This window comes from Podarcis erhardii, assembly GCF_964252035.2.
Source record: "Podarcis erhardii genome assembly, chromosome: 16".
Lineage (NCBI taxonomy): Eukaryota > Metazoa > Chordata > Lepidosauria > Squamata > Lacertidae > Podarcis > Podarcis erhardii.
This window is the reverse complement of record NC_138514.1, coordinates 33,977,050-34,005,017: the sequence shown is the minus strand read 5'-3', so window position 1 is coordinate 34,005,017 and position 27,968 is coordinate 33,977,050. Positions and strand designations below refer to the sequence as shown.

General features: G+C 44.0%; 1 protein-coding gene across 4 annotated transcripts in view; it reads right to left on the bottom strand.

The window, feature by feature from the left end:
- The window catches only part of BCAS3 (BCAS3 microtubule associated cell migration factor), a 460,752-nt gene that overhangs the window by 411,096 nt on the left and 21,688 nt on the right, over positions 1–27,968 (bottom strand). For all 4 annotated transcript variants that reach the window (XM_081844097.1, XM_081844099.1, XM_081844096.1 and 1 more), the window contains exon 7: positions 20,894–20,966. In XM_081844097.1, the coding sequence (XP_081700223.1) occupies positions 20,894–20,966 (73 nt within the window). The remainder of the gene's footprint in view (positions 1–20,893; positions 20,967–27,968) is intronic.

The window sequence follows — 27,968 nt, the reverse complement described above, 5'->3', positions numbered from 1 at the left end:
TGGTCATGACCTACCAAAACAAAACTGAGAATCACAGGTGACTCAAACACTTTTGGGTCAGATGGGGTCTGTGTCTCCAGAGGTATGCATAGTGGGGCACTCCACTGTGGGTGTACTTTATGCTCCACAACAAAAGCACTATCCCCAAGGGAGGGATCCAGAGTCTGCCAGCATCACAATGGAACCTTTCATTTACTGCATGCACATACAACCCGAAAGTCCAGTGGAAACTCCAAACTCTGGCATTGCAGGGTGTTGGACTGGGTGACTCTCAGGGTCCCTCCCAATTCTACAGTTCTATGATTGTACTCCAACATACAAGAGAAAAATACACATCCTGAGTTTTAAGAATTTTGTAAGTCCTGGCTGCTGAGCTCTGCAACAAGTTTGGTTATTCAAATAAGCACAAATCACAGTTCTGTTCAGCTAACACCCCACATCTTTCGTACTTTGAGTGAAAAACAACCTCAGAAGATAGAAAAATTAGCAACATCAAAAGACAAATATATCAAAGTCTTTCACAAAACCCCAGCCTGCTTTTAATTTTAAAAGAAACAAACCAAGGTACAGCTAAACCAGACTTTTAACTTGCTCCATATATAAAAGCAGTTGTGGGCTCAAACAATTAGTACTGCTTTTTTTGTTATTTTCAGTGGAATCCACAGACACAAGCTTATGATATTAAGAGATGACAGCTGAGCTTAGAGGAGGGAGAGGACAGTTGAATCACAGCATCGTGGGAATGAAGGAGCGTGCTCTGAAGAGAGGGGGTCAAATGGGCACAAAGAATCATAGATTCATAGAGTTCGAAGGGACACCAAGGGTCATCTAGTCCAACCCCCTGCAATGCAGGAAGCACCCAATCCAGGTTCCAAGAAAAACAAGTCACGGAGAACCAATACTGCCCTCAAAGCAAGAGCTTTCCTGGTTTTCAAAGAGAGTCGCCTACAAAGCAACAAAAGATAGTGCCTTCTTCCAAACTTTTGCTTGATAGCTTTGTAGCTCAACACAAGAGAGCGAAAAGGGAGGAGGGAATGATTGTAAAACAGATGTGGAGGGAGAGCAGCTGTCTGCAAATAGCGGCTGTTTAAACCCAAGAAATGCTTCTGTCAAGGGCAGCAGCGAAAGAAGATGATGGTGGTGATGATGGGACAGCAGGAGGAAAGAGAAATCACAGGAGCGAAATGATAAGCAGCCAAATAGGGATGAAAAGGCAACATTTTCCGTTCCACTCTGTATTGTTCCAGGCAGCACTGTTGCCTTTCCTACATTATTCAACTCGCTGTCCGCTGTGGCAAAATGTAATTAATTACATAAATTACATTATTCCACCCTATTCATTTCAGTGCAAAGGAAACACAATGTGAATGGTGGGGAGGGCATATGCCAATTATGCATCGTTCGTGGATTGATAATAACAACAGCGAATGCCATTAATATTTGCTGGATTTAATTCCATTCTGGACATATGACAAATGCATGAAAATCAGCAATTTCTGTTCCTATTGCCACTGGAATTTTCTGACATCCCTACAGTCAACTGGGAGCAATGCCTGATGGCTTCTGGTTAATATGAGTGCGATTCCTATGTTCTTACTAGTGAATACCTAACCCAATTGCAGCCTTCTAGATTATTCAGTAATTCTTCAACTTTTTGGGGGGGGAATAACCAGTTAACATGTTTTATTTTATTATATTGTGTATTTTTTTATTGTCATGTATGCAGCTTGGAGCAATTGGTTTGAGGGAAGCAATTTGTAAGTAAAATAGCTTGCCATTGCAACTCTCTCCACCCCACAATTATATTTCCATGCTAGTTGGGTTCCAGAATGCTTCCTAATACATCATTCTCTCAATTACTTACTCAAATTTAAAATTATTTCAAAATACATGTTTTCTCTTCTGATCCATATACACAATTGATGTCTTTACTTCATTTATGAATCATTCTCATGAAATATCCCAATGCAATATTAACAATGAAAATATTGTAAAAGACCAATAAAACCATGATATGAAGAAAAATGCAGGAGTTGTGGTGGTGGTGGTTGTTCATATCTTGGTGCGAAACTAGTTTTATTTATTTATTTTATTTTGGAACAAAGAGTCAAACTAGTTAGTTTAATCCAGTTCAAGTTTGACCGAAGTTTTGTTTTGTTTTTTAACAGATTTTTTATACCACTCTTCATTCAAAGATTGCGGGGCATCTTAAAATAATCAAAACAGCAAAATAATATCAAGCAGCTGCTGCTGTATTTTAAAGAGACTGTGGCTACAGTCCTATGCCACCTGGCAGCCAGCCTCACTGAACTCAATAAGACTTACTTTTGAGTAGACATGTATAGGATTATACTGTTGTTGTTTTTTTAAAAAAAATTACTACCACAAGCTAGTGAGAAGTTTAGGAGATATATATATTCTTGCACAACTCAACACCAAAGGATTTTTCAACTTTTAAGCCTCAGGTTTGGGTGTGGATGGGTGTTTCTGAATAAAGAGTTTGGTTCATATGGCAAACGCACCATAAATACAGTTCGTTCAGAGTCAGAACCATAAATCCAACATCATCCATAATATCAAAATTGCAGGGTATGAAGCTTTGACATTTGGGACATGTGTAATCCAAAGACATCCTGTACTTGAAATGTATGAAACATGATACGCCCCAAAACGGTTACAGAATACTTCCATACCAGCTAGGAAGCTGAAATTTGGAAAAAAACCACACACACACACTGCCCAAGAGTTACTACAAGAGTCTAAGAAGCTGGGGTTTTTTTCATGTAATAGTCAAAAACTGTGAAGGATAACGTTGACTCACAATAAAGGTCACTGATATGGAATGGCCATTACTAGCCTAGCACAGTACAAGGCTATCCACATGCAAGAGCATTGGATGGTGGGAGGAGTGTTGCCCCATCACACATTTTAATCTTCTTTGGATTAAGGGAGCAGGTATTTTGCTCTGCCGCTCTCAGCTGCAGTTCAAGATGTCTGTGGAGAAGATGCTGATGGAGCACAAGATGGGGAGAGGGGACACATGGATTGACTGTAGGGCCAAGCAGTGTGTAGGGAGGGGGGCTGCTTTCAGACAGATTCCAGGTGAAGACAGCACTTTGTTTTGCTCCTGCTCTTCCAAGGTATTTGGTGGCCCTTGGAAACATCTGAACAACTTATTTAACTAGCCACAATGACAACAGAGAGCCTCCAACTTCAGAAGCAGTATACATCTGAGTACTATATGCTGGGGAGAAACATGGAAGAAGGCTCTAGCTTTCATACTGTATTTCTGGGCTGCCCAGAGTCATCTACTGGGCCATTGTGGGAGATGGGATGCATCTAATCTAACTGCAAGAAGCATTCAGAAAACTGGATCCATGCATTCAGAACACAAACTATATTTACTAGGACCAGGTTTTCCAGCCTCAGGTCCCCATGTTTTGTTGGAATACAACTTTCATCATCCGTGATCACTGACTAATATGGGTTGTAGTTCAACAACTCCTGGGGACCCAAGCTTGAAGAACCATGTCATCGTGAAATTAGATTAGCTTGAAATTGCAACTTGAAACTGAATTAGGTTAGAGCTAATATTTCTATGTTGTTTTTCAGCTAAAGTAACATTCAAAGCAGCTTATAATACAAAGCAAAAAAAAATACAATAGGTAACAACAAAAATCCAATATAAATTTATACAATGATGCATTCAATATAATAAAATTACAAACAATAGTATAAGCCAGCTGCTGTTCTTTTGTCCCCAGTAGAATCTCCAGGACTCTAACCAAGATCCCCCAAAATACAACCATGAAGATGAGTAACAGCTAACAGACAAAGCGCGTCCCCGTTTTCATCAACAAACAAAAAATAGCAATAACATGATAACATGATATAACAGAACAGAACATGTTTTCTTCTGTGAGATGCACTCCACAAAAGCAAACTCAACTGGTTTAACACCAGGTATGCAAAGAGATGGACAGAAAGGGATAGAGGAGAGGGAAGAGATCAGTAGTTTTATTTTGTAGTCATCCCAGAATAGAAAGAACCAACTTGGATGGCTCTAAAAGAATATTAGACATATTTTCAGAGGAGAAGGATATCAATGGCTACTAGCCATTTTGGGAGCAATATGCCTCTGAAAACTAGTTGCTGGGAGCCACAGATGGGGAGAATGGCTGTTGTGCTCAGGTCCTGTTTGCGGGCTCCCCATAGGGGCATCTTGTTTGCCACTGTGAGAAAAGGGTGCTGGAACAGGTGGGCCTTTGGCCTGATCCACATGCAGCGCTCTTCTTCGGCTCTTAAAAAGGAATTATCTGTTCTCAGGTAGATGGGATTACTCTAGGTTGGAGCAGGGCACCTTTGGCTATAAACACACACTGGCATGTACAACTGCTGCTTTCTGTGACCTTTGGCATCTTCTCTCACAGCAGAAGCTGGCATTTTAACCAAGGCCTGCCTCACCTGAAAGAAATGAGTGTGAGCCTCGTTTTCCACTACAGTGAGACAAGTCACGTGTCACCAGACACTGCTGTAATAATCCCATCACATTTTTGCATTACTTAATATATTTGGATAAATGAGTCTGTTTTAATATGGACTAAAGGATTCCACCCGACCAAAAAAGCCCCCCAAAAACCTTTATTGGTTTTATGAATTTCTATATCCCGCAGAAAGCTTCATCCTAAATCCATGATATCCCACTCACTCCAACCCCATTTCAAAGGCTGAATTTTGCATCCTGAGCCCTAAATTAGCTGAAAGGGTATTTGAAATTACAACATTATACAGATGGTCCGTTGGGAGCAGGCAATGCTTAATCTAGCAAATAAAGGCTGAGTGCCCCCTTCCACACACACACACACACACACACACACTGCTACACATACACACAACAGCACAATTTTCATTATACCAAACCTTTCAAGTGAAAAAGAAAATGTGGCGACACCAGGTCTCCCTTTCAATATCTTTGGCACCTGCAAAGGTTTTTGGGCAGGCATATTGCTTCATTTCCAGTCCATGCATGTGACATAACTTCCTGCTGAAATCCTGCAACATTGCATGCCACAAATGTTCAGGCTTACTTTGTCCTGCTTTTGTTGTGTTGTAGCATTAAGAGTGATCCTCCAAAGAGGAATAATGCAGTAACAGTGGGGAAGCATCTCAGAACAACTAACCAAGTAGAATGATGTGAGGACGGTCCAATACGAATCTGCCAGTAATGCACTATTATTGAGTCAGTAACATATTGCGGGTGGCGCTGTGGGTAAAACCTCAGTGCCTAGGACTTGCCGATCATATGGTCGGCGGTTCGAATCCCCGCGGCGGGGTGAGCTCCCGTCTCTCGGTCCCAGCTCCTGCCCACCTAGCAGTTCGAAAGCACCCCTAAGTGCAAGTAGATAAATAGGTACCACTGTATAGCGGGATGGTAAACAGCATTTCCGTGTGCTGCGCTGGTGCTGGCTCGCCAGAGCAGCTTTGTTACGTTGGCCACGTGACCCGGAAGTGTCTCCGGACAGCGCTGGCCCCTGGCCTCTTAAGTGAGATGGGCGCACAACCCTAGAGTCGGACACGACTGGCCCGTACGGGCAGGGGTACCTTTACCTTTACCTTTAACATATTGCAGAACACAACCTCCCCACCACCACACAAAAAAGCACCAGTCTAGGGGGCATCTAGGTTCTGGCTCCCCAGCATGAATGCAGAAGGAGCAGGCATGCACTTCAAGAGGGCCATTTACCCGCTGGGGGAGTTGAGCTCACGTCTCCTGGAAATGATCAGTGTTGGGCTTGTGGCTGAGCATGGGATGGGACACCCAGATGAGTCCCACTACAAAGACCCCCCAAGGGGCAAAAAAGCAAAAATAAATAAAACCCCAGCACAATGTAACCTACAACCAGCCAATCAGATAAAGGATTACAATTCATCCTGTAAACAAAAGCTCACTGCCATAACAGAAAGAGACTTTAAATCTAGACAGGATCAAAACAACAAGCCCCAAACAAACAAGGCTGCATTCTGCACATCAAGAGCGGCAACTGCACGCCACACAGTTTAACAGAAAGCTGTGGGGTTGCTTAAAAGTTTGCAGCCACTAAAAGCTGGCTCCAGCTCATCCCGAAAGACTTCCATTGGCAGCCAAACTTTTACCCGGCAAACGCAAGAGGCGAAACGCAGCAATTCTGCAGCGCCACTTAAAAGACGTTAAGAGACCCAGCTGGCGCGGCTCTTGTATAGGCTGCCAAGACCCGAGAACTATAAATCAGTTTTTTAAATGTTTCTTCTGCTGGACTTCAGCATATATTAAATACCATTATTTCTGGTCAGGAACATTTGAGAAATATATACGGAAGACCAGGAAGGTTAATATAAATTCTTGCTGAGCGATAGCAATACAAAGATGTGTGCATGTGTGTGTGTGTGTGTTTCAGCAAGAATAAGAAAAAAATAAGTGTCTCAACACCTTAAATCCGAGGTGTTAAAACTTTCTGCCTCTAGGGAATCTTTTCCAAACTAACTTGCTTGCAGAGGAATCCTTGTGTATTTGTAGAAGTTTCTGGTGCGTATCACAAGGCTTTGTTTCCACATGGGGTTCTGACCAGGCATGTATCAAAGTCACACGCCCAACATACCCATAGTGCTATAAATCTCAAAGGAAGATTTGCAGTGGTGAGCTAGTAGTTTTTCAGAGAATCATAGAATTGTAGAGTTGCAAGGGATCCCAAGGGTCATGAAGTCCAACCCTTGCAATTCAGGAAGACTGCCCACCATGACTGATCTGCTCTTTGGAGGATTCCCCAGCTAAGCTTCCAAGGAAATCCACAGCGTCCAGGAACCCCCTGTTTGAAAACTACTGCCTTAGAGGAGGAAAAGAGCTATTGCGGGAACTTGCTTTTGTGGCAAGGAATGTGGTATGGGGGGATGAAAGAGATTCATATAGGTGTTAGGTTTGGCCTCCAGAACCTCTGAAAGCAACTATTTAATTATACACACAGCCACATGACCCCACAGTCTCAGAACACACCATACCCAATGTCTGAAGGGGATAATCCCTGCAGATGTCTATAAGGAGGAGGATGACGCCCCCAAACCAAACCCCCCAAATTTGAGATTTGCAATTCAGGTGCATTATTTTAATTGATCCTAATTTCACATTAAAAGCACATTCTTTCACATTCTTTCACATTCTGATATATATAAACAACTTCTATTAGCTTTGCATCCCAGTCTCCTCCAAAGTATGCAGGGCAGCACCCGCTAGCTTAAACCCTTAACTTTATCCCTTAAATAAAGATGTAGCCAACATGGGTGCTCCAAATGTTGTTGGGACTCAAGCTCCCATCAGCTCCAGCATGGAGACAATGTTCAGGGATGGTGGAAGTTGCAGCCCAACAACATATGGAGGGCTACAGGATGTTCCACCCTGAGCTAAGACATTGGAGGAGGATGGGGGAAGCCGCAGGTTCAAATCCCCACTTAGCTATGAAGCTCCATAGGTAACCTTGGGCAAATCCCAATCTCTCAGCCCAACCGAAGGATGGGAAATCTCAGGCCTGGGGGCCAAATGTGACCTTCTGGGCCCGACTATCTTGCCCCAGAACACTCCACAGGCCACACCCCTCGCTGGCTCTGATCCGTACCCCAAGTGTTTTTTCCTGGCTGGAATGCATCCTTGAATCTGGAAATGCTTCTTGCTTCCCTGGATGGAAGATAGAGAGGGGGGCACAGAAACAAGCCCACTGTACAAAGCTGGAATTTACATTTGCTGCTCCATCCACTTTTGCTTCTGGCCCTGCTCACCACCAGCATGTGGCCCTTGGAAGGCAGCTTAGAAGGGAATGTGGCCCTTGAGTCTGTACTCCCTGGTCTAGCCTACCCCACAGCTGTTTGTGAAGACAGCATGCTATGGACCAGGGTGAGAGGAGACAAGCATCTGTGGTTCCTATAGAGTTCTGTGGAGAATAGGCAGAATAAACATGGCACCAATAAATAAATCCATTCATCCATTTCAGAAACTTTTATTAACCCTTCCAATGCATTTAACAGTTGCCTTATCAAGCTGTCCCAACCTCTTGGGTGAGAGCAGGAAAGGAAAGCAAAACATTCAAGGCCATGATCTGCACCTTTAATGCTGCATGCAGGGGTGAGGAGAAGAGGGGTTTTATTTTTATTCCCTTCCTTTTTTTCTTGCAAGGTGTTTTGTTGTTTCTTAACCTTGTGCAACAGATAGAAACTCAAGGAAGAGACAGCACCAATTAGAAAAGCAAGGAGGAAGGCGTACGTTCGACTCTCTGTCACATTGATTTATAGCAGCTATTCCGAAGGCAGACAAAAACACACAGATGCAAACAATTACACTATTTTTGTAGGCAACAAGTGAGGTGGGTGGTAACTGAGAAAATTCTGAAGGGGAAAAAGAAGGGGGGGAGCACCCTGTCACTATATTCCAGTGCATTTTTTTATTTTTATTTTTTACTTCTGTTCTTCATCCCCTCTTCCCCCTTAAGTAACCCTCATCACACAACAAACGCTGGCCACATCAGAGACTTTCCAAGGCCTGAAGGGATGCTTTGATTCCAGACTGCTCCGGGCATTAGCAAGGACGTAATTAGGGTAAAAAGTTCAACCACAGTTCCATGTCTACAGGGCTGCCAGAAATAAGATTTCCTCTCGTTCCCTGGTTTGTACTGTACCCTCCCTGCCCCCCCCCCCACGCGAGCCCCATCCTGAAGAAAGCCCATATTGAAAACACATTTATTTTGGTGGGATTTGTTCCTCTTCTAATTAACTTGATAGCGGTTACATTATTTAATAATTTTAAGTGGTTTTGTTTTCTTTAAAGAGTAGTCCTTGGGCCGGCTTGATTGCCCCTCTGATGGTGTTCAGGATTAGCAGAGTCTCCCCCGCTCCAGTGGCCAGGACAGCTGCCCTTTGTGAAAAAGCAACTGTACACGGCAGATGGGCTCATCTGGCCAATTGCTAAAGCTCTCAAGACGGATGTTTTGCTTTAGTCCTCCAATGCAGACGGAGGACAACGCAGCACAGGGCAGGAGGAGGATGGGATGGGACACGAGTTCAAACGTTATGCCTAATTTGCACACGTTGCAGTGGAAACTTCTGGAAGCTCCAGAAAATTCTGCCTTGCATCCAGGGTCGCATCATCTCAGGTCTTTAAAGTGTCATTGTCATGGCTTTATTTTTAACCAATCAAAGTACTTTTGTAATTCAGGCAAGCCTACCCGGAGAGATGCTCACATCTCTATTGCCTTGCCCCAGCCTCACAACTGGGAACTACTTGACACTGGAGCCTGTAGGACACAGCAAGGCAAATGAGAGAGGCCAGACAGCTCTGGTGTTATTTACAAGTTATAAATGCCTAACTGTCAGAAGTATGTGGGTGTAGAACCAAGAAAAGGGTTACATCTGCATTCCATGCAGAAGGTCCCAGGTTCAAAGAAATGGGGCTGGGAATGAAATCCTGGAGAGCTGCTGCCAGTCTGAGTTCACTGATAAAGTTGTCATCAAAACCATTCAATGAAGCCAAGTCAAGAAATAACACAGATAATCAACACTTATTAATCATTATCATAAAGTGTAATAAAAAATGCCCACTTAGTCCCACATCCTGTTCTCACATTGTATTGTGGAATCACCTTATGAAGTACAATAAACCCTCAACTTATGCAGGGTGTTTCATTCCAGGGATTGGGAGTAAAGCCAAAATCACGTAGAGTCAAAACACACTGGGTGCAATGGCAGGTGGGATTGCCAGTCTTTTCCCCCCAAATGCTCACCTCCTTTTCGCCCCTTTTTCAATTCTTTTTTCGATTTTTTTGCCAAGAGCGTAAAACTGAATGTGCACAAATTAAACGTGCACAAGTTGTGGGCTTGCTGTACAAAGGTCCCATACTGACAAGAGAGGTGCACTCTGTACATATGAAGTTCATAGTTCCCAAACCATTTTTTTCACACTATCATACATCAGAAACTTCTTTCTGAAGTACCCCACGACCTCTTCAAGCCCCCAATCTTTATTCTTTCCCTTTGCAATCACGTAGACATAAGGCAGCTTCTAATGTCCCTGGGATAGCTTAGTCAGTAGAGCTCGAGACTCTTAGTCTTAGGACCGTGGGTTCAAGCCCAACGCTGAGCAAAAGATTCCTGCATTGCTGGGGGCTAGACAAATAACCCTTGCAATCCCTTCCAACTCTACAGTTCTATGATTCTATCTTTCAGCTCTATGTACAGTTGCCCCGTGTGCCAAGCTGCTGGAAATGCAGTTAGAGACTCAATCTAAGAATGAAGTACTCTCGGGAACCTGACTGACCCCATCCTCAGACTTGCCACTGGGCCCTGCTAGATAGAGAAGGTCTACCAAAAGCTTCCTGGAGGTAGAACACATCCGTCATAGACAATAATGTTAATAGGGTTGACATAAGAGCTGGCTTGCTGAATCAGGCCAGCACCAGCATCTTGTTCTCACAGTAGCCAACCAGACGTTTCAAGGGGAAGCCTGCAAGCAGGACCTGAGTGCAACACTGGCTCTCCACATGTGTGATCCCCAGCAACTGGCATGCAGAGGCAAACAGTGGAGGCAGAGCATAGTCATCGTGGTTAGTAGCCAATGGTATTTAACAGATTTTAATATCGTATTAAAGACTGTGTTTTATGTCCTCGTCGCCCACCCTGAGACCTTACGGTGAAGGGTGGGTGAGAAATCTAATGAAGATGGTGGGAGTGAAGAACATCCATATTGCTCCTAACTATTCCTGTGCCTTTTCACACACAAATCACACTGCCAGCATTCCTCCAGCCTGCAAACCAAGCTCTTTGTAACGCCCTTCCTCTCGGGAGTGGGGGGATAAAGGCACCACTTTTGAAAACCCTGCCTTAGAAGGCACACATATCTCAGTTTATGGTTGGGGCAAGGTGATGAAGAAATTAGCATCCACGAACTTCCTATTTAGATTTGTGGCTCCCTCCTTGTCCCCCAGGGCTTAAGGCTGCTGCCACATCTCTTAATACACACCCTCTCAAGATTTCAGCTGTAGACGTTTTGCTAAATCTATGCATTCAAAATGGTTTTAAAAGTCTTCTCCCCCGGCCAAACCTTTCTGCCATACCTAAGCCACATATGAAACATCTGAAAGCAAATGGAACCTGTGGTTTCAGCCGGCTGTTGCTTAATGTTTTAACTGGGTGGGTTCCAGTGCCCCTGCCGAGACAACACACACACACACACACACACACACACACACACATTCAGTTTCCCTATAGGTCCCAACAGAGTGCTTAATTTTGGAGGAAAGCGAGCAAGCTTTAATTTAAACCTATTTTTAGGCATCATAACAGAAACCGTGGGGGAAAGAACGATGAAAGTTCTTGAGATGGAGGAGAATCACACACCAGTTCACGAGAAAAGTTCTGCAAATGTTTCACCAGACCTATTGGAGAGAGAGGGTTTGGGGAGCAGGAAACTGGGCGACTGTTTGTTTTTGAAGCAATTTATCACAATTTTCAGGGATATTTCAACAGAACAGAGATGGTTGACGGGCAGCCTATTTGGGGAACCCAGACCTGAAGGGTTGGGGTTTTTTTCACAGATGCACACAAATTCATGACATTTTGAATTGATGTAGGTGAAGAGTTTGTCCACAATGTTGCTCCCATTTGCAGCTCCCTTTGCAGATTTTGCACATGCAATTTTTATCTGGCTAAGACTAAGCAACTGAGACACGCCAGAAGAAGAAGAGGTGCCTTTGCAAGTAAGGCTGCATATACACCATACATATAAGCACATTCTCCCCACCAAATGGACCCTGTGAACTGTAGTTCACCCCTTGCAGAAAAGCCGGCCGGCCAATGAGGCAGTACAAAAGGCCTCACCACTTCCACTGCTGCTGGAACGGCCCCCTCTTGCTGGTGAGAGTGAGGCATTCCAATATGCCCTGTTGCTGGTCATCTTCCCTGCCCCTGAGGCAGAGGAGACAAGCAACAAAGCCTTGCAGAATGCCCTGGCTCTTGCTGAGCTTGCATGAAGAAGCATTTCAGTGGTGGTGCCATGGTGCCATGGAGGGTCCAGTGGGGGGGGGGTTACATTTCCATTTCACGTCAGGTGGTGAAATGGGGAGGGCTGCCCCTGCTTCACAGACTGCAATTCCCAGCACCCTTCTCAAACAACAGTTCCCATGATTCTGGGGCAGGGGAGATGTGCTTTAAATGCATGTTGTGTATGCACCCAAAGCAAAAGGAATAGGGGTCTTATTTTGGGAGGGGGCTGGCGGGCAACCAGAAGATGCTTTCTGGGCTGGATGTAGCCTGAGGGTTCCCTGCCCACAGACTAAGATACACGTATTTGTAAGAAGTGCACAAATCTCATTTTATTCTAAGGAAGTGATCTTTGCTGCAAGTCCTGGGACTTTGCTGGAGCTAAAATCTTGTTTCAACCAGCGTCTGGCCCTGCCTGCCTCATGGGCTTGCAAAGAGGATAAAATAAGCAAAGACCTACATACGCTCCCCCTGAGCTTCTTTGAGGACGGATGAAATCCAAATGCAACAAGGCAGGATGCCAACCACCCTTTCTAGGTGCCTTGACTGCAAAGCTGGAGTGCTCCCTCCTCAGATTCAAACTTCCAAACCAGCCTCCGATTTCACTGGGTAACTGTTTGGCACCGAGAGGAGCCTTTACACAGACATTCCAGTTTTTAAATTACGGGGCAGTGGCGGAGTTACTCAGATCCGACACTGGAGAACTGTGAACAAAAAGCTTATTCATCGTGGTTAATTCCCTTCTCCTGGGTGATCCACCCAAAGTGGGGTGGGGAAGAACAGCCCCCTCCCGCCCAATTTGCCACTTCCAAGGCATTTCACAACTAGACACTTCTTTAAAAACATTATGAACCACAGATCCTTCATGGCTGAACACTGGAGTCTCCCATCAAGAACTACCACAGATGGATGGCTTGTAACGCAATGGCAGGGGGTTTCTATTAATTACACACACATGATTAAAGGTAGTAATAAAGTTCAGCTTTAAACACCAGGGTGTTGGTTTTTTTTAATATAAAAAAAATATTTGCCTGTTGAAATTGCTTCTTTGCCAAACATTAGCACGTCCATAAATGTCCTGCAGTTGAAACAGGCTGTTAATGTTAACAGCTTCCAAGGTACTTTATTAATAAACTGACTCCGGAAAACATTCCAAGTGCGATTTTCACAAAAGCTCACTTCAAACAAAAAATTAAACCTCCATATGTTTAACTGAAGTCGCATTATCTTCTTTCCAGACTCCTTGGATGGGGACCTTGTGGCCCTCCAGATGTGGGACTGCAGCTCCCAGAATCTGCAATCTGCTGGCCATACTAGATGCTGGGAACTGTAGTTCATTAGCATCTGTGTGGGTTAGCAGCATGTATTCCCCATCTCTGCTGTACATGTTGGAAAACAAGAAACTGCACTACACCCAGTCAGGTCATTGGTCCATCTAGTCTACCCTGTTCTTTCGCTGCAAGTGTGTATGTGAGTGTGCATAAGATCAGCGTGTAAGAAAAGCTCAAATGAAGATGGGTATTGTTTTAGGGAGGGGGAGGCAAAATATACCCATTTTTGATGAGTTCTGTGGCATACATTATTTTGATATAGTTCAATTACTATTTTCTGTTATGTGTTTTTAGCTTTTTGTATTTTATCTGCCTTGTTTTAATTTGTTAAAGCTGCATTGAGTCTGGGAAAAGGTGGGATATAAATACAGGTGATGGTGGGGGTGGGGGTGGTGATACCAGTGTAAGACAAAGGGCAGTGGTTTTAATGGGTTATGTTGTTGTTGTTGAAATTTAAATCCTGCCTTCCTCTCAAAGGTGTCTAGGGCAGGCGTAGGCAAACTCGGCCCTCCAGATGTTTTGGGAATACAACTCCCATCCTCCCTAGCTAACAGGACCAGTGGTCAGGGATGGTGGGAATTGTAGTCTCAAAGCATCTGGAGGGCTGAGTTTGCCTATGCCTGGTCTACGGTAACAAGTACACCAAACAACTGTAAAAAAATGAAAACAGCTAAAGACAATTATATCCAATGTTAGTCATACTCAGAGAAGATCTATTGAAATTAATGGACTTGACTAATTTGTTGTTGTTGTTTAGTCATTTAGTCGTGTCCGACTTTTCGTGACCCCATGGACCAGAGCATGCCAGACACTCCTGTCTTCCACTGCCTCCCGCAGTTTGACTAATTCAGGCCCATCCATTTCAATAGGCCTACTCTGAGTAGAACATCAATGGATAGATCCCTCACCTTTTATCTCTCTTGTCCAAATTAAGGTTTTTCCAGACTCATCATGCAGTAAGAGAGCTGCAATGAACAGCCTGTTGGCGCCTCTTCTCTCTCAGTCTGTTATGCCACAGCAATGTTCCCATCAAGCCCAATTCCAGCTTAAATGCTTCCTAGAGAGCCTCCTTCTATGCCCATGACCCTGACAGGCTTATCTGATAGTGGTGACAGCTGAATGGGCTGGGTGCAGGGAGGTGATGTTTCAAACTTCCCAGAATGCTCCTGAGTGTCATCATGGGAAAATAAAATGGCAGCTCCCAGACTCAGTTTCCCAGTGCTGGTTGGACAGTTTAAAAGGATAAGTTTCAAGGGGCAGGCTTCATGGTTAGGCCTCTCCAAGGTGCTGGAACCCCAACAGTTTCAAAAGGTGATGTCTGCTGACTCCACGGCCTAGAAATAATTATGGGTATAATCCAACTAAGTTCTACTAAATGTAGACCCATTGAAATTACTGGGCCTGTGTTAGTCACAGGCATTCCCTTCTGAGAATGACTAATGTTTGCTACAACACCATAGTTTTAGAAGCCTGAATAAAAGTACCTCTTAACTGAAACAGTGTGGATGACATATTATTCAGGCCCGTAGAGGCCTTGCTGTGGATTATCAGGGATTCCCAGCATTAACATTTCTTTCACAGCAAGATTCCAAAATGTATCCCTATGCAGACAAGCAAACACCACCATGAGGAAGGCTCAGCTAGTTTTCCTGCTCCTTAAACATCCCAATTGCTACTGCACATAACATCACTAAATACTTCCTGAATTTCTGAGAAAGCAATTAGTTTCAGGGTCTTTTGCGGGGGGCACATTTCAAATAACTCAAGTTTGATTCTTTGTATTTTTAATCTCTTATATTCCACTGCTCAACATATTTTCAAGCTGTTCAATGAGTTTTCTTCATGATCTGCCACCCCCCATTGCCTCCTCTTCTCGATGCTGCTTCTCCAAGCTTGTGCTAAAAAGCAGAGTTTCTGCAGATGTTCCTTCATTTAGGGTTGGGGGGGGGGGAAGGGTTTTCCTTCAATTTGCAAATCTTGTAATCTAAGGCCCCAAAGTTAGCTGAAGCAGCAATGAATCCAGCATCACAAAGTCTGCCAGGAGACACAATCTGTTTCCCATTTGTGCATCAAGGCTGCATCCTTTTCGGTGGTTGGAATAGGAGGGGGCGATGCCAGCAGGAGCACATGATGCAGGGGAACCGAGCAGGCTCCATTAGACCCTTTTCAGAGGTTGGGGGGGGGGGTCTGTGTGGAAAAAATGTCAAGGCAAGGATCAAGCTGGAGTGTGATGTGGAGCGCTTTTATGACTCCATGGAGTACTAGAACTGGCCCCTGAGCCTACTGGAGGGCGTAGGCAGTAGGAACCTTTGCAATCTCTGAAAAGGGGGTGCCAACAAGCCGCTCAAGAACTCTGGGAACATGTAATATCCTTGACAGGGGTGGGGAAACTTCTTCAGCCCAAGGGACAGATTCCTTCCTAGAAAACCTTCCAGGGGCCACATGCCGGTTGTGAGCGGATCCAGAGGCAAAAGTAGACAGAGTAACAAATGCAAATTTCACCTTTCTGCACATAGGCTAGTTTCCGCACATTCATGCATCTTTCTGTTCTCCATGCAGGCAAGCAAGAAGCATTATCAGAGTTCAAGGACACACTCATGCCAGGCAAAAACACTCAAGGAGGGTTCAAAGCAGGGCTGGTGAGGGGTGTGGCCTGAGGAGAGTCCCAAGGTCCTGACAGAGATGACTGGAGAGCCACACTGGGCCCAAGGAACTGAGGTGTCCCATCCCTGTCCCAGGTTTAACTCCAGCCACATAGGGGTGGAGAGCACATACTAAACATGTCATATATAAAGCAAAAAAAAAAAGTAGCTGCATTGACCCATAAGAAAAAAACCCAACACCTAAATGAAGGCAATGCCTTGACTAGGCTGACCTTGTTGCACAGGGGACAAGCTGCTGAAAGCTAGGAACTGGGGAGAAATATGATTCAGTGTGCAGTAACTGCACTTTACAAAACAATATGAAAACTGAAACACAGACATCCTTTGAAGTAAGCACTTTTCTGAATTTTGCAATGTGATCCTCCAGCCAAGTAATATGTGGAAAAATGTCTATAAAGTGTATAAAAACATCCATACAAATGCATATGTTAGTTAAAATAACACAAAATTGCATCAATTTAGGATGGGGCTGCTTTGCAAAAATGTGTATAGACATACAAACGAGTTAATATTATGAGAAAATTGCATTAAAATGCTGGTGGATTTTCACGAGCAAAAATGGAGAGAAGGGCTGTTGTGCAGAGATCCTGTGTACAGGCTTTCCACAGGCATCAGGTTGGCTACTGTGATAAGATGATGCTGGACTTGATGTGCTTTGGTATATGAGCAATGCCATTGTAGTCTATGGTAACAAAGCTCTGCCTGTTCTCTTGCCATCATTGGCGTGTGGCCCCCGGAAAGTGGCTCCTGGGGGGATGCGGCCCCCGTGCCTCGCATAGGCCCTTCACTAGGTGCCCAATCATCCTTAAGAGGAGCTCGCCCTCCTCAAGAGTCCCACCAAAAGGCAAGTGATGGAACAGAAAGCAGCTGTTCCAGGAACTGTGAGAGACAGTTAAACAGTATATTAACATGTTTGTAAATAAGCCCTTCTCGTGCAGTAGATCGGAATGTGTGCAGAATTCTCATCGTTTAAACCAGAAACTCTCCCCCCCCCCCCAATCGAGAGACGCCTGCCACGGTCGCATGTCTCACAGTATATGCCGCTTCCGCCCCCGTAAATGTAGTGCACACACGAAAAAGACAACCATGTATAGGCCTGAGAGTTGACTATGAGTCACCTTTAATACAGCCTGGCTCCTTGCCTTACGCCCACGCAACTCACAGCTTGGAGCCTGGATTTACAAGGACAAAAAGGAAGGGAACTCCATTTAAAAAAATGCCATGAAATGCTGGCTGAGGCACCTAAGGATCAATGTTGCTACTTACTATTTTAATTTGTTTGGTGCTAAAAAAATGGAAGTGGGCTCTGATCCACAAAAAAAGCTTATGCCATACTAATTTTGCCCTTACTATATTCCACATGCAAAAGTCAACCCAACTGGCGGCACATGAACCTTACTTCAGTCCTGGTGATGGAATATGGCCCAGCATGGCAGTTAAGAGCAGCACTCTAGCAAGGCAGATTGTGCGGCTGACGCAGCCCTGTTCACTCCTGACCCCTCAGGTTCTGCTGCCTGAAGCAGTTGTCTTACTCGCTGCCTAACGCTAGGGCCGGCTCGAAAAGGAATAACAATACCTCTTTTTCCACATGCTAGGGTTTCGTTGGATTGAGAGAGAATGGTAATTTAATACTGGGGGTGGGCAGAACAGAGAACATGCAGCATATAAATTGCAAGGACACAACGGCTCACTTGGAACATGTACAAAATGACAAGGAACACTTAATCTGCAGGTTACCAAATGGGGCCTCATGCAGCAGCTCTGTGTAAAGGCATTTTACGAGGAACAGAAGAGACTGGAGGACCTTTGTTTGTTTTCTTGCTTGAGAAATGTAGCACATGTACTGACTCAGTAATCTCAGGTCAGCACAAAACTAACCACTGCTGGTGCAGGGGCAGGAAGTGAAGCACCATTTGCAATCCTCCTCTCACGCAACTGGGTTACACTAGGTCAGTTCTGCAGGCTGAAGCAGAGGCCCTTGAGCAAAAGGTGGAAGAAATGTTGCATGCTGCCCTCTTTTGCTTTCCTCCCTCCAGATCGGTGGAGCTTTCAGATCTCTGACCTCCAGAATATTAGCTGGGGCAGCTCAATGAGATGATCAGCGAGCTTTCCTGAGAGATAGCTTGACAGACACCCACAGCAACTACTCTTCACTTGCAGCAGGGTTGGGGAACCTGTGACCCTTCAGAAGTTGCCAGGCTACAACTCCCATTGTCCTGAGCATTGCCATGCAGGCTGGTGCTGATGGGAGTTAGAATCCAACAATGTCCAGAGAGCCATCTCTGCCTGGAGCATACAGCCACAGGGTTCAACTCTATCTTCATGCAGATAATGGCCAACAAACCTAGCCAGAGCACCATGCAAACCAAACATGCCCCAGGTCCTTTGCACTGAGTTTTGACAGCAGATGTTGCTTAGCTGTTCAGTTGACAGGAAAAGAATGTTAAGAAGAGCCTTCTGGATCACACCAATGTCCTATTAAGTCCAGAATTCTGTTCTCACAGTGGTCAACTAGATTCCCCCAATGGGAAGCCTGCAAGCAGGAACTGAGTGCATCAGTGCTCTTTCCATTTGAACTCCCAGCAACTAGTATTCAGAGATATGCTGCCTCCAACAGTGGAGGCGCAACACAGCCAGCATGGCTAGAAGCCATGGATAACCTTATGCTCCATTAATATTCCTCCTTTTTAGGCCTTCCAAGTTGGTGGACATCATTACCTCTTGTGGGAGCAAATTCCACAGTATAACTACGTGGTGTGTGAAAAAAGCATTTCCTTTTACTTGTCCTGAATTTTCCAACATCCAACTTCATTTTATGTCCCCAAGTTCTAGCAATATAGGAGCACGAGAAAAATGTCTCGCGTCCATTTTCTCCATGCCATGCATAATTCTACACACGTCTGCCACGCCCCATCTTAACTCTCCTATTCTCTAAGCGGAGAAAGGGCAACCAAAATGATCAATGGGTTGGAGCACCTCCCCCATGAGAAAAGGTTGCAACAAGGCCCCCAAAACCCAGCCAATGGGCTAGAATTTCAGCATTCTCTCAACTTTTTTTTTTTAAAAAACCACATTTCTAGTCCTCGTAATGTGGCTGCAAGAAGGGCATGAAAGGATGTGGGCAATACATAATTATGCAATGCTTACCAAAGCTAGAGGAGGCTGTAAAGAGGACTTTACGGTCAGATGCAACCTAGCTCCTTGCTCTAACCCATTGCAGAAGAAGAAGAAACCAAATAATAAAGGCGGAGCACATAATTAGGAATGACTGCAGCTCAACTACCCTTGACGCATAATCTTCCCCTGCCTTGCCCCCACTAAGCACAAAATATGCAGGCTCAACTATGGTCTTGACATCCCCATTTGCCCCTGGGCTGACTTCCAAACGCTTCTTGGGTTACCTTGGAGGATGGGACTGGATGTAAGTTATGGAGAGAAGTCCCTGAAGACAACCGCAAAGCGGCATTCGTGGCCCCCTAAATACGTGCAGACCTTTTGACCAAAAAGGCTGCTTGTGGGATTATAAACATCCTGACAAGCGTATAATCTCCAGTGTAAACAGCGTTGTGAGTTGTAAACATATCCTAAAGGACGATCAGTTAACAGCCTCTCTCCCCCGACCCCAAAGCAGCTAAAATACAATAGGCGCCATCCACCAGGCACATCTTAAGAGCAAGCCTGGTGGGAGTGGAATGAGAGATCTGGAAGATGTGCAACTCTGTGTCTCATTGGTTAAGCTGTGTGCAGGCTGAATTCCACAGAATACAGTGGTACCTCGGGTTACAGACGCTTCAGGTTACAGACGCTTCAGGTTACAGACTCCACTATCCCAGAAATAGTACCTTGGGTTAAGAACTTTGCTTCAGGATGAGAACAGAAATCGTGCAGCGACAGCAGCGGGAGACCTCACTAACTAAAGTGGTACCTCAGGTTAAGAACAGTTTCAGGTTAAGAACGGACCTCCAGAATGAATTAAGTTCTTAACTCGAGGTACCACTGTAGTAGGAAAAGTGCAGAATGTGGTACTGGGCACAGAATCCAGCTTTTTCTCTCCTTTTTTGTTTGTTAAAAGGAAAGAAGGGGAAAATCCACCCATTGCTACAATTGGCTATTAAACTGTTCTTTGTTTTATAGTCTTAGAAACAACATAGCAAGGATTTGCTATACACTCTGGATTGGATCCAGATAAATTAGTCATGACTTAAAGCCATTGATTTCAGTGGGAACAAGTTCAACTACGGACTCGCCAACACTTCTGCTTGTCCTATGCTTGAAAGCCAAGTTCGAGAGGCTTTCTGCTTGACCTACACTTTCAAGGTCCCCTTGCCCCACTCCTTTCCCAGGGGAAACCTGCTCTTTAGCTCAAAACACACAGCAATCCACAGAAAACTCAATTGCTGTTTGTGCCAATTGAGCACTAAAGAGCAGTTTTCCCTGGGGCAAAGCAGCAGGGACAAGAGGAAGCATGAATAAACCCCAAATTAGTCTAGACTGAAGCCATTAAATACAAATATACTGGCCTCTCAGATAAACTTTGGTCCATTAATTACAATGGGTCTAAGTCTGAGTACAACATAGTTGGTCAGATGCAACCTGCTGTGTCTGAAAGCTGAGGGAGCAAGGTATATTTGGGGGCAGAGGGGAAGACACCTGCTATCCTTTGGAGATGTTACTATTGATGAATCATAGAGAAAATTAATATCCAAGAATCAACTAAGAAATTAACAGAAGATGGAGGAAGGGGAAGAAGCAGACTCTGCATTGGATCTTTAAAGTGTTGCACAGCTCTGTTCTGTTTTGTTGCAACCAGCGCTAACACAGCTACCCATCTGGAACCAGTCAACTTACCCAGAAGATCCAATGCTTTTACACACAGCAAGGAGAGGCCTCTTCTCAGCAAAGTTATCACTCTTCTGAGGACCTGAATAGAGTAAAACAAAAACAAAACAAAAATCCAAAATGACTTCTTCATTCGAATACTATTTTGGTTTTACATTTTTTTTGCCAGTGCTTGAAATAGAGGCCTGTCCTCTGCAAATTATTTCTTCGCCAGTCAGAATACCTGCATACACAACAGTAGGTACCTCCAGATGGTCACTTTTGTTGTGGGAGAGATTCAAGGGCATACCGGAATTTTATGTCTGCACAGTTAAAGTGGATTAAATGGTTCTTGTCACCCAAATTAAAACATTTTTTTGCAGTTTGGAAAGCAACAAGCAAATAGTTCAAAACGTATGGAATGAACAAATGGTTAGCGGGAAGACGTGTAAAACACCCCACAAGCAAATCAGGATGGATGCAGGCCGAATGCTCGTTTTCATATTTTCTAAACAAATCTGAACTGACGTTCAAGGAAGGGCCCTCCAGGTGCCCTCTTCATTGTGCGTTCCTGACGATTTGTACTCCTTATAGCTTCAGGGCAGTTATATTTGATCCTGCTTTCAATACAATTTGCAGATGCAAAAGTTTCACAATGGACATATTGCTTCCATTCCAATCAGTGTGACGTGATGGACATGAGGCAGGAGTTGATAATGCAGGTGAGCTGCATGCAAGCTGCTGGCCAGCCCTGTGGAGCCTCCTTTTATTGACACAAATATGCAAACCAGGCAGATACATTTTGGGCTGTGACCTTTACACATCTTCCGGTCCTGAGATAGTGGGGTGGTACAAAGTTATTCTGGCACCTGTTTCCACCGCGTCATTTCACCCTTGCACAGTGTATGACGAAGGAGACAAAAGGTCTCAGAGACAAAGGTTACAGACAGGGCACCGCAGACTACTGAGACCGCAAAAGGTTAGACAAAGGGAACGATGTTCAGACAGCTGTGGCTTGTCTGTGGGGGGGGTGTGCCCCGCACCCCAAGGTGCGGCAGGCAGACTATGGCTGCCTGCGGGTGGGGAGTGTGCTCCCTCCAGACCCAGCGCATATCCCTACACAGTGCATGTCCTGTAGCTTCCTTTTCATAGCACAAATGTCCCAGGCAATGGTGCTATCTGTTCCTCTTTTTGTTACACTTTAGCACAATAATGCCTCTCCAGAAACCAATAATACAGTAACACTGAGGAAGTGTAACAGAACAACTAATAAAGCAAAATTACGTGGGGATGGCCCAGTATAGAGCCACCATTAATGCACTATTATTGTGCCAATGATGTGCTGCAGAACACACCAACCCCAAAAAATCAGTCTGGAAAGGTTCATAGTCTAACCATCCTGTAAACAAATCAGGATAAATGCTGTATAAACCAGTTGCCTGGAATAACTCAATGTCCATCACAATGCAAGATCAACGTGACTATGAAGCAGGGAGGAAGGCACCTGCAAAGATAGTTTGCAATATTTGTGAAGATCCAACAATGGGCCACTTAAAGAAACTCAATTGACTATAGTGCAGAATGTTCTGTTCCCTATTCAGAAATTAAATAACCGAGGAACAACAAAATGAACAACCCTGTTCTAAAAAGTGAACTGCGGGGCCTTTAACAGTTGGTTTTGCCTCTCATTAGAATCCAGGTTATTTGATCAACAGAAAGTATTGTTGAAAAGCCATTCCATCAAAGCTTAATTCACAGTTTAACTGTGTACTTCTAAATGCATTAATCTGAAATAATCTGAAAGAGAAAAACCATTAACACAGGCAAACAGATTTTTCACTCAACAGTCCTCAAGAAGATTAAAGAGAATGGGTACAAATTTAAGTGCATAAAAGGTTTACCAATCATCTATGGAACTTCCCCTTCCTAATTATGTCTTGGTTTATTCAGCGTTTAATGACTCACAGACAGTTTCACCATCAACAGAGCCTTCTGCGTGTCACATTTGCATTATTTTAACCAACCTGTTGATAAACATTTAAAGCTCTTTTTAAAAATAAAATAAAAAAGTCACTTGCAACAGACCAGTTGCTTCAAATATTCTGTATACCAGAAAGAATCATCTTACAGAACAGAATATGGAAGAAATGTTAACATGGGCTACAACAGACTTCTAATTAGACCTCTTCTAATAGCAAGCTCAACAGTAAGATTTCGGGGCCTCTGAAAACAGCATGCTTGGGTGTCTGGGACTGGCAGAGCTCTGAAGAGCGTAGGGCAGAGGCAAGGGGGGCGGAGGCGGACCCAGGAGCAGGAGCCAAATATTTATGGGGTTCTGTGACACCCACAAGGCAGGAGCCAGGGCTGGAGGAAGGGGAAGAGTCCGAGCAGTCAGCGACAGAGGAGGAGGAACGGGACATGTCAGAAGTGGAATGAGAGGCTGTTCAGGCAAGGGGCGGGCAAGTCAAAACCCTGACCTCCCGTGCCCAATGTCTCCTAGAACTAAAAGGGGCTTGAAGAGGCAAGCACAGCGGCATATAGGAGAAGTCTCAGGTTGTGTAAGCACACTCCATCTGACAAGGGTACATAAGCCCAGGAAGTGTGTGGCCACACTGTTGCTTCAATTGCTCTCCCAGGCACCAACCTGGAAAAGTTAATGCCAGCAACACAGTTGCAAGAAGTGTGTGTGTGTGTGTGTGTGTGTGTGTGTGCGTGTGTGCGCGCACATATTCTGTGCACCTTAGCAGCTGCTGTAAATGCATGCTTTTGTCAATAAAGAATTTAACTGCTGACCGTTGTTCTCGACTGGGTGGGCGCAGGATATTGGGCAAACCCAAGATTTGCAAAAGAACAACCCAAGAATTGAGCATGCTCCGTGGACACCAGGAGCCACATAAAGCTAACTTCAAGTTGCGGGGGGGGGGGGGAGCGGGGGAGTAAAACCAAAGAGGGGAAGAGGGAATCAAGACCTTCTGAAAACATTTCTAATTCACCAAGTGTTTTTAGAAAATTAATCTGATTCAGTATTGGTCATTTGTTCTGCATAATATTAGTTCACACATTTATGATGTTTTAACTATTTTCTCATTCACCATCCTGATTACATTATATATGTGTGTGCGTGTGTGGTTTATAAATAGTCTCATAAATAAATATAACCAAATCATGGAGCATAAATGTTTGAATTCTGAAAAGGCACCAGCAACCAAATGCTAATTCCATTTTAAAACAGACCCCCTCCAAAAAACCCCACATTTTAGGTGGCATGTGAGACTGAACTCTCACATTTTAGAGACAGTAAAAATTAACAAAAACTACATATTCAGCCTCAACAATAGATTTCAACAAATGTAGGTTTTTATTACTAGAGGCATCCCCCCCCCCACTGGTGCGGGGGTTACAGAACTTACTTAATTATGCCACAGCAAACAGAAAGGGGAATAATGTAGTTCTGGGCAGAATACGAACTGTGGCAGAAATGAAACAGTGCTGCATGAGCAAATGAAGGGCGAAATGAAAACGATGCCTTCTTACATTCCTCAATGGGAGGTGGGTAGGATTTAATTCTTCTCAGTTATGGGTGGATTACACGGTTTGCTTAGTGTGTGTGTGTGTGTGTGTGTGTGTGTTTGCTTCATATGTGCAACTTGCCATGCTACACCTGCCCTGTGCAACATGTTTAACAAAATGGCAAAAGACAATATGGGGGGGGGGTCCTCTCTCTTTCTCTCTTAAGCCCACAGCTCGGCAAATCCATCAAATCAAAAACTACCGAAATCCCGCTGCAAAGGCCTCTCTCTTAAACTCCTTTATTTCAAATCCTTTTAATTCTGTCATAACACTGTTGCATTTCATAGAATTTAACCCTCAACCCCCCGCCCCACGCCCCCACACAAAAAAAGCAAAAGCAAAAGCTGAAGATCCCGATAAACCACACAATTAAAGTAATGAAATCTGTCTCCCCTGCCAATGAGGCGCCATCTCCTCCGCAATCCTGTTTAGAGGAATTTCGGGTTTTTTATATAAAAAGAAAGAAAATGGGAAAGGGGGGGGGGGAGTCTGTCATCATCCAGCCTATCTGAAACAAAGAAGAAACATAATGAAAGTTTCCATTAAGCAGAGGGAATTTCACAAGCTGTGTCAGACTGAGCCATTGTCAATTAAAAAAGAAAAAGGCATGCATACAGAAGACAACCCAGCGCTCAAAGCCTTGCCAAGAGTGGTGAAAAGGCATTTTCACACAGTTGGTTTGGCTTGGTACTTGCCTGGTCTATACATACAGTAACATGGAGGTGGGAACTGAGTGAACAGGGGACTTTGCCAATTTGAACCAGTGGTGCAAGTTAATATACAACCTAGAAACCTCTAGCTATTTTGGACTACAACGCCAATTGTGCTGGCTGGGGGTCGATGGGTGTTGTAGTCCAAAACAGCCAGAAAGCACCAGGTCAGCAAAGGCTGCTATACCACTTTTCTCCCAGGTAGGGAGGTAAGAGGGCATCATTTTCCTTTTTGCTCTGGGTTTGTTGCATGCAGTGCTGTTTCCGTTCCACTGCTGTGTGTCTTCTACCAAAAATGGCATTATTTGTCTCACTGTCCACAGTCACAAAATTACAAAACTTAGAAGGTTGATTACATAAATGATGCAAGTTACGTGGTCCTTACATTATTTCACCCCATTCATTTCATTGCAAAAGAATCTCAATGTAAGCGTGTTTGTGTGTGTAATCAATTACACTTTGTTTGGACTAACAGCAACAACAGTGAATACTGATCATATGATTTTGGAACCATGGCATTAACCATTTTTGCTCCTGCTTCTTAATTCTCTGACATCCTTTATCCCACCTCTACTTGCTTGTAGGACAGATGCACCTCCACAGTTGCCTACTGCTGAAACCAGCACATGTTGCTGTTTGCTGTTTTATGGCCAGAGTGGCTCTTAACTTGATTCTTAACCCTTATCCTAATAAATAGCTTCAGAGAACTTATAAAAAAACTACATTTACTGAAATCTATTGTTGAAGCCGAATGTGTGAATCTATCACCAAACAATTTCACAGAGTGGGTCCCCAATTCTAGTCTTGTGAGGGAAATAAAGGGGGGGGTGGAATGTCCGCTTATATTGAAAGACAAAAAGGGGGGGGGAACTAATCTCAGGATGCTGAAGGAAGAGGAATGCACTTTTTACTAATACCCAACATATTTCCGACATGATAAAAAGTGCATTCCTCTTTCTTCAGCCTCTTGAGGTTGGTCCTCCTATCTCTTTTCTGCCTTTTCCATTGGACCCATCCTGTGTGTGTGTGTCTGTGTGTGTGTGTGTGCGCGCACGCGCGTATGTGTACACACATACACACTTTCCTTCCATCAAACATGTCAGTTATTCCTTAATAGCAGCAAGAGGGATTTGCTCCAGCCCCTAAGTTCTTAACTTAGTATTAAAAGGAGGTAAAGTTTGGTGGTTACAGTTGAGTAAAGCAAGACTGCATTTAACCATCTTTAAAGACCGCCACCTGAGGGGTCCAACCAGCCAACAAAGGCCTTCATAAAACATGGAACCCATTAGAACTTTTGTCCAGATTTTAATATGTAGCTCTAAAAAGGTTTCAAGACCTGAGAGTTATGCTCTGTAATTTCTCTTCAATGTCTACACAGGACAGCTTTCATTCTACCACCATCAAACCAGAAACATGTCACTATAATAACCAAGATCTGCCTCGCCCCATCTGTAGGCTGCTTAAAAGCTGCTACCATTTTTGGGTCACCTTCTAAGTTAAGCTTTTCATAGTACGCCTGCTAAAGAATTACTTTTGTATTAAGAGACTGGCAAGCCGAACAGCCACCCAAGACGCTTGACCACATACAAGTGTTTTAAACATCTGCCTTCCTTTACAGAGCAACCTAAATAATTATTATTACTTTATTTAACACAGACAAACACACTAAGTCAGCCCTTTAGGTTGCCTTATTTTCTTTTCAAGTAAAGGCACAGATGTGAGCAATGCAGAATTCTGTGTAATTTGGAATAAAATCCAAGGCCAGGCAAGATGTTTCACTTCACACCATTATTCAGAGTTGGAAGAGCAACTACAAGGTTCATTTCTGCCTCCCATTTTCATGTGCTTTCTTTCAGTGGCAACATGTTTGCAGGATACAATAGGGTAATTTGCAATTGGAGTAAAGTAGCAGTACTTTCATGTAGCCAAAGTTGCAATGAGCAGAATTATTGATATTTTAGAGCTGTTCCCTGAATAAAAACATATCGTCGTCAACATGGGTTGCCAACTTTTTATCTGTGTTGTAGTTATTACTGCTAATTTTTGTTGTAGATAATACTACTAATTTTTGTGATACACAAATGGTGCAAAAAGACTTGGTCTATTTATTTGAAAAAAATATTATTATTATTATTATACTTGTTATTAAACCCAATTAAAAAGTTATTTTAAAAGAGTCCACTGACCAGCGGTTGCAGTTAGGAAATTCTACACTCTGTTCTTAATGGCCTTATGCAGGTCTTACGCTTTTAAAATGGCAATGTGCATTACTTAACTTGCTTGAAAACAGGTTAAGCCAGCCCTGTTGCATTTGCAGTGCCTCTATCTCAACCTTGCAAGTGAGGCCCTGGAGCCCTGCCCCAAAGTCCCGACCTGACGCCACCGCTGTCCTCCGCTACTAGATAAATTTGAAAGCCATGGAACTGGACTATCAGACTTCAAGGGGGTCGTCCTTAGTTTCAAATCCAGGGAAACACAAGCACACACAAACACAGGCACACATTGCTATAGAACCTGCTCAATCAGATACACCCAGGTATCTTTCCCAAACCGAAGACACAGAATAATTCTCCCAAACAACAGCGGCTTTATGCTCCTAAGAGCACGGCACAGCTAAGGAACCCAACATCAAAAGGATTACAGAGCTTTAGCAACACAGCTGACAAACTATTAAGCTACAATGTTGAAACAGCCACAGAGTTAAAAGCCTGAGCTTTTCCTTTCACACCTGGGAACCAAGTGGCCTATCTCAGGGTACAATCTCTTTCAAGGAACATGCCAAGTCTATCCACCAGCAGCCCCTACTACATCCAGCCACCTAAAAT